The following is a 7303-nucleotide window of genomic DNA, read 5'->3' as shown; positions in this document are numbered from 1 at the left end:
TCATCTATTCCTGGGGCCTTATTTTTTGCTATTTCCTTCAAAGCAGCTTGAACTTCTTCCTTCATCACCATAGGCTCTGGCTCAAATGCTATTTCATTAAATTCTTCTTAACAGCTTTTATTTTCAAAATTTTTAATTTGAGCTTTACTTACCTCTTGAAATGAATGGATCTTGTAAAGAACAGAACCATCCTTCACATAATAGTTTGAGTCCCCTTTGCATTTTCTAAGCACAGCAGAGGATTAAAGACTCCCAACAAAGTATCAAACTCTTCAGGTATATTCAACAGAAAAGTGCTTATTAATTTGATGAATTTTCATGTGTAAGTACAAAGTTAAGCTTTAGATTTGCTCCTAAATGTGTACTTAGGAAACTAATGAAAATGCTCTTTTGTTCATCTTTCACACTGCTGATAGCCAATATTTGCTATCTGAGTTAAAATAAGCATACTCAGAGAGTCGAGTTCTGATTCTTACCATGTTTGATGCATTCATGTGCTGTATGATCTTTGAATCAGGAACAAGAACTTGCTGTGCTGCAGCTATAAAAAATACAAACACATATGCAAATGATTAATAGTAAGGCTATTTTACAATCATGAACTACACAATACTCCTTTTGCAATATATTCTATATTTTCTCTTTTCAAATGTACTCTGTTATTGTAGAACATTTACATATTTATGGAAAATGAAAGAGCGAGAAGCAAACTGATGTCTTGAATTGTGTTTTTTATGAAGAGTGTTATTGAATCTATCACAGAGTGCCACAAGAACCAACAGGTCTTAAAAGAAGTATAGTCAGTGTGCTCCTTAGAGGCAAACATGGTGAGAATTTGTTTCACATACAGAGTGTGCTAACAGGACAAGGCAATTATTAGGGAATACCATGCTTGGAAAAAATAGAGGGCTGAGGAAGGAGAGGAAGACCTTCAAAGAAAATGGACACTGTGACTATAATAATGTGTTTAAGCACAGCAGAGACTAAGTCTGACACAAGATTGAGTAGGGCTTAATTCCACTGTACATACAGAGGCTATGACTCAATGGCATCTAAGGACAATATGCCAATGACAACTGTTAACATCAATGAAAAGGATTTAAGTTGCAATACTTAAGCAGTTGTTGTTGTGTAATGTTAAGTCCCACTTCTTAAATAACAAGCTTTTGAAAATTCTCTCAACACCAGAGGAACAAGTATAGTTATAGTAGTGTAGTGGTAAAGCCCAGATTGGAAGTCAGTTGAAATGAGGAAAAACAGTAAGAGTGGAGAGCCAGCGAAGGAGAGGAAGATCTTCCAGGTGGATTGATGTGGTGAGTGCCGCAATGGGCTCTTGTGTGTGAGGATGGCACAGAATAGAACAGGGTTCAGATCTTTTGTTCATAGGGTCGCCTATGACTTGTCCTCTACTCAATGGGACCTAAGAATAACAACACAACTGTCAAATCAGAACTGAACCACAGCTGACCCTCCAGCAGGTTTTCAGAGGCAGTACAACACTCAGGAAGAGACTGCCCATCTTTCTCCTATAGAGCAGCTGGTGAATGTGAACTGCATACCTCTGCACTGGTAGTGCAAGTCCTTGACACTAAACCATCAGCGCTCACTACAGAAGTCAGGGAACTTAGAAATCATGAAGCTGTGAAGACTCACTCTCTACACTGTAGGATGATGAACACCTAAACACATGTCTCTATCAGCTTTTTTCAATCAACTTAAGTTTTAAAAGAAAATGTAATCTTTTCCTGCTAATTTAGGAAGAGTTTTAATGCAACTGCTTTACTGACACACTGGGCAGAGTTGTTTAATCATTAAGAATGAACTCTAAGAATTCTCATTTAAAAAAAAAATTCTCATTTTTTACTACTACAATTAAAAAAAACCTAACTAAATGAAAAAATAGTCCTCCTTCATAGATAGAAAATAACAATCCTACTAAAAACATCTACATGTTCAATGCAATCCCAACACAGAAACCAAACAGACAGAAAAGGTTATCAGCAGGTTTATTTGGAAAGGAAAGAAATCTTGAATAAGCAAAGCTCTTCTGAAAAATAAAAATGAAGCAGGAGGAATAATAGTCTCTGATCTCAAAACCTACTATACAGCTGCAGTAACCAAACAGCACTGGCACAATGTCAGACACACACACTAATGAACAGAACTGAGAACAAAGAAATTAACTCATCTTACAGCCAACTGGTATTTGAGAGGACTCAACACTAAGTACATGAGGAAATGACCACCCTTCCAACAAATGGTACTGGCAAAACATCAAAAACTTAAATAGGATCCACATCTCTCATAATACACAAAAATCGACTCAAGATTGATCAGAGACAGAAGGGTAAAGCCATAAAGATCCTAAGAGACAAAATAGGACCAAAAGTAGAAACCCTGGCCCACGGCATAAACAGGTGTAGAGAGTCAGAAATGCACAACCAGAATAGGATAAAATAAAAAAACAGAACCCTCTAAAAATAAGTCCCTGTGTACATCAAAACCTTTTCCCAACAGGGTGGAAAGAGAAACCCACAGAGAAGAAAAAGGCATTTGGCAATGATGTTTTAGACAATCATCTCCTAAAGAAAGTACAAGAATACTACTGGACCTCCACAAGAAAGAGACTGATAACCCAATTACAAAATTGGCAGAACACATGAAAAGACTTTTCAGTAAGGTAGACATTGAGATGGCCAACAAACACATGAAGAAATGCTCATAATCACTGGCAATCAGAGAGATGCAAATCAAAACAATGAAATATATCACTCCAGAAGAAGTGTGATGTTTCCTCAAAAAGCTGAACACACTGTACACCAATGTTCATAGCAGCGTTATTCACCATCACAAGAACATAAAAACAGCCAACCACAATCGAATGAATTGAGAAATTATGGTACATTCATATAATGAATACACAGCATGCAGGAGTAATGACTTTGTTAATTATTACCTAACTTGGGATGGATTTGAGAGCATTATACTGAATGAACTCTCTCAGTCCCACAACAACAAATATTGTATAAAACCATCATTGTAGATTAAGTATGATTATCCAAGGAGGGGAATGGAGGCAGAGGGATGAGGATGTGCAGCAGAAAGGGTGGGATTCATCATGGGGTTGTACAATTTGATGGGGGGAGGGGATTGAGGGAAACTGGAAGAATCTGGTCTGAAAAACAATGTTTTAGAATTCTGTAAATAAACTAGTAAAATAACAATAATAATAATAAAGCTGAACACAGAAATTCCATTATGACCCAGCTACTGCATTACTAGGAACAGACCCCAAGGAAACTAGAACTAAGACACAAATGGAGATAGGTACGCCTGTGTTCATAGCAGTATTATTCACTGGAAGAAAATGGCAACAACTCAAATGTCCATCAAGAAATGAATGGATTAAGAAACTGTGATACCTTTACACAATGGAATACTATCCAGTACTAAGGAGTAACAATTTTGTAAACTACTATTTAACATGGGAAAATCTGAACAGCATTATGCTAGGTGAACCAACTCAGTATCATAAGGACAATGACTGTAGAAAACCATTATTTTTTAAAGAGAAAGATACCTGTAAGATGTATATAAATATTCAGAGCAGGAAAGACAAAGGGAAAAGGGAGTGAGAGAAAGGAAAAGGGCGGAAATCACCGAGATAGTGGAGTATAGTGGGCGGATTGTGGGAGTGAAGGAATAGGAAAGTTTCAATGAAGTAATAATGGGCATAGATCAACACTAATTAATTATATAAAACACAATGTAAACGAAAGATTATGTAAAACACAGCATACCTGATTGAAGCATGATGGAAACAAATTATTGGATAAAAAAAATTTTTTATTTTAAAGTTTTAAAAATCTATACAGTCCTTGTCAATGGATTAGATTGTTCCTATGATCATTAGTCACTTACATCAACTTTAAAGTAATACAAACCAGAAATAAAGGCAATTCTACATAGTAAGTGTAGAAAGAGCTGTTTGATTCCGCAAATTTCAGAGAACAAATAATCTCATTATCCTACTATTCTCTGAGTGAAGAAAATCAAATTTTAATTTATGATGACCTAAAATCCTAGTGCCAGATCTGAAGGCAATAGGAGGAACAGTCATCAAAATAAATTGAAAGGATAACAGTATTTAATGCAAACTGGATAACAGTATTTAATGCAAACTATAGACTGAAACTAGTTATAAAATATCTTATTTGATGTAAATTATAAAACAGCCCCAACAGACCTTTGGCTATCTAACGTATCATCTTTCACCTAACATGTACTCTCAGATGAGACAGTGAAATGATTGCCTAAAGTAATTTCATTTACTTTATCCTTTTTCCCAATAAACACTCAAAAGGTTTCCTGAACTAGAATGTCATAAAAGAAAATACTTGGTACAAGTTTAACAGCCTTTTTTTGGGCCCAGACCTTGCTCAGCTATAAAATGGAGTTAAGAGCTACTTTATAAGTCCTTTCAAAGGTTTCAATGAAACATTATTTACAAAATGTTGTGCAGGTTTGCGCCCATCCAGGGATGAAAAAAAAAAGTTGTGCAGTCACATAAAACATAATGGAGAGCCTATAAACTAGTCTTTTCTCAGCTAAATCAAATCATATGAAAATTAAAATACATATCCTCCCTTTTCTCTCTGAGGAAAATACTGTCAATTCAGACTTATAGAATTACTATGGGATTGAGTATTTAGACGGTTAGTTTATTTTCCTGTACTTAAAATACAGCTACAAAATCAAACTCTTGAAACATATTTTAACAGAATATATTAGTTTTACAAAGCAGGGCAGGGTCACTAGTTTGCAACTTAAAACGGTAGATCTGATTTATTTTAGGAAATGTACTATATATAGATCTGATTTATTTTAGGAAATGTACTATATATACAGTCTTCTCAAAATATTAATGCAACCTAGCTGAAAATTCATGAATTACCCTCTGTCCCATTACCAAAAACTGTAAATCAAGAGTCTACAATTAATGTATCTGCCTTCCTACTTACATGCCTGCATATACATATAGGCACTGATACACAATTTCCTTTGCCAGATGTAAAAGGTGACTATAGCCAGTTTTACCTTGTTGTGATGCAGGAATAAGGACCTGCTGGGTCTGCGTTTGCTGTGGAACTGTCTGCTGTGGCTGAGCTTGCTGGTGATGGTGATGGTGGTGGTGCTGCTGCTGCTGGGGTTGATGCTGCTGCTGCACTTGCAACAAAAGCTGCTGCTCTTCTGAATGAAATCCATCTACTGCCCTGGACTGCATTAGCTTATTCTCCCATAACTAAAAGAAAGGACATTAAGTATCTGAATGAAATTCACATGACTCCAAATATAGAAAAGCTAAAGGGCTTTTTTTACTTATTGGTTTTTACAAGATTCTTCCATTTTCAAAAGTAATCCAATCATAAATCAGTCAATCCCTTCTAATTCTTACCCAAATTCCCCCAATTAAAATAATGAATTTTTAGAGCATTAAATCTCATTTTGCTACTTTTAGAACACTGCAGAGAAGTATTTCCTCAATTTTATACATTCACATTTCCTATAGTAATTCCTTCCTTATAGGGCATTATTTAGCAGAGTTTCACATAAGCTGCTTTAAGAAATGAAAAATCTTTATTACTTTTTTTGCATTATAATATAGTTAAATTAACACATTTTTGTGGTATCACCACAATCCTTAAAGACGGGGTTTCAGGGCGTGAATCTGTGCGACCAAGTCTGAGAGAACTTGTGCTGCCAACCTAAACCAGCAGCTCTCTGGCAGGTCAAATCTGCCAGTGGCTTCGCAGAAGCAAAATCACCAATCTCCTCCCATGTGAGTAACAACCTCTGAAAACACACTGGAAGGTTAGCAATGAGTGAGTTTGTTTTGAAATACTTAATGGAAGATGACAACCAAATCATTCTCCCATTAAGCAGCCATCAGGTTCACACTGCTGACCTTTTGCAGTTTGCAATCATGTGCTTAACACCAAGAGAAAAGAAAAGTGAACAGATAATCCACTTTTTTTTTTACAGGAAAAAAAAGAATGCATTATGGAGGCAATCCTCCAAATAAACAGGTGTGACTTTCTCATGTACTCATCTTACAGAAGTCTAAGGAAGAACATCATTAATAGGTTAAAAACTTTATTCCACAATACTCCTTAACTATTCAGACACGTCCTTTTTCTCACATTCCCCCAGGACAAGTTCTATGATAGAAAAAAGATCAGAAGCAGAAAAAAAGAAAGCAAGCAAGACTCTGTCTACAACTATTTCATTCTTTCCTAAGTTCAGCATTGAACTGAGAACATCAACTCTGAGAATACTGCCAAGAACATTAATATAATTGTCACTTGAAAATAAAAATGAAACATTTTGCATCCAAGGACCAAAGTTCTCTGTGCGTGTATAGTTGTAAAGCCACACACTGCTTTTCCTCTAGGATCAGCTCTTGGAATACTGCCTAATTCATCTTAAGATTTCTATCAGATTCTTCAAGAAGCTCTTCACCATAATTATAAAGAATTTTTACAACTTCTGGATTCCTAGACTCATTGTGGAAGTTCTGGGGTTTGTGTAGACATGCTGTAACAATGCCAGTACACTTCTGGTTCATACTGAAAGGGTCAACCAAAGGCCCTGAACAAAGCCTAGCATTTATTTAGCCCTACATAAAAATCTATTTCTACAGACAATAACAAATACAAAGCCATGAAGAACAACACTACCATATAGTCTAGCACAAAATCAGTGATCAATAAATGTTATGGGTGATGGTAATATTTTCCTTATCTAAGATTAATTAATTACCTCCAATTTACATCCAGATTCCAAGTTTGTTTCTATGGATTTCATACAGAAAACAGTTTCTTCCAATGGTAGTAAAACACTACTTTTAAGAACTCAGGTTACATCTGATTCATCATCACACACAATACAAAGCAGGCATGTACAAAGCAACAATGACTAAAACACCTGACTAATATATTACACATCAAAACCACTGCCATGGAGTCAAATCAAACTCAGAGTGACCCTCCACCTGAGGCTGTAGGTATTTTTTATTATTAATTTTAATAGACATTTACAGAGGTTTTGGATTTCCTTCATTCAATGCCTGCCCTCCCCTCCCTACCAGCTCACTCCCCCCTCCGAAGAGAAAAAGGAAAAAAAAATATTCCTTTATTAGTATACAATTCCCACATCCCTCCCCCCCCACCCCCCACCCTGAGTACACTTCTCTATGCAACCTTAATTCTGGATTCTTTGCTAACCATAATACTCAATCATATAT

The 7303-nt window shown here is 35.9% G+C and overlaps 1 protein-coding gene across 1 annotated transcript in view; it reads right to left on the bottom strand.

Annotated features, from left to right (window-relative positions):
* The window catches only part of GTF2A1 (general transcription factor IIA, 1, 19/37kDa), a 76637-nt gene that overhangs the window by 46114 nt on the left and 23220 nt on the right, over positions 1 to 7303 (bottom strand). Inside the window, exons 4-5 of the mRNA XM_006884632.1 lie at positions 5098 to 5302; positions 477 to 541 (exon numbers count right to left, since the gene is read on the bottom strand). Of these exons, the coding sequence (XP_006884694.1) occupies positions 477 to 541; positions 5098 to 5302 (270 nt within the window). The remainder of the gene's footprint in view (positions 1 to 476; positions 542 to 5097; positions 5303 to 7303) is intronic.

Source organism: Elephantulus edwardii, unplaced genomic scaffold (assembly GCF_000299155.1).
Source record: "Elephantulus edwardii isolate Elephantulus edwardi_28Jun2011 unplaced genomic scaffold, EleEdw1.0 scaffold00037, whole genome shotgun sequence".
In the NCBI taxonomy this organism is placed as follows: Eukaryota; Metazoa; Chordata; class Mammalia; order Macroscelidea; family Macroscelididae; genus Elephantulus; species Elephantulus edwardii.
The sequence above is the reverse complement of the archived record's forward strand: the minus strand, read 5'-3'. Positions and strand labels throughout refer to the sequence as shown.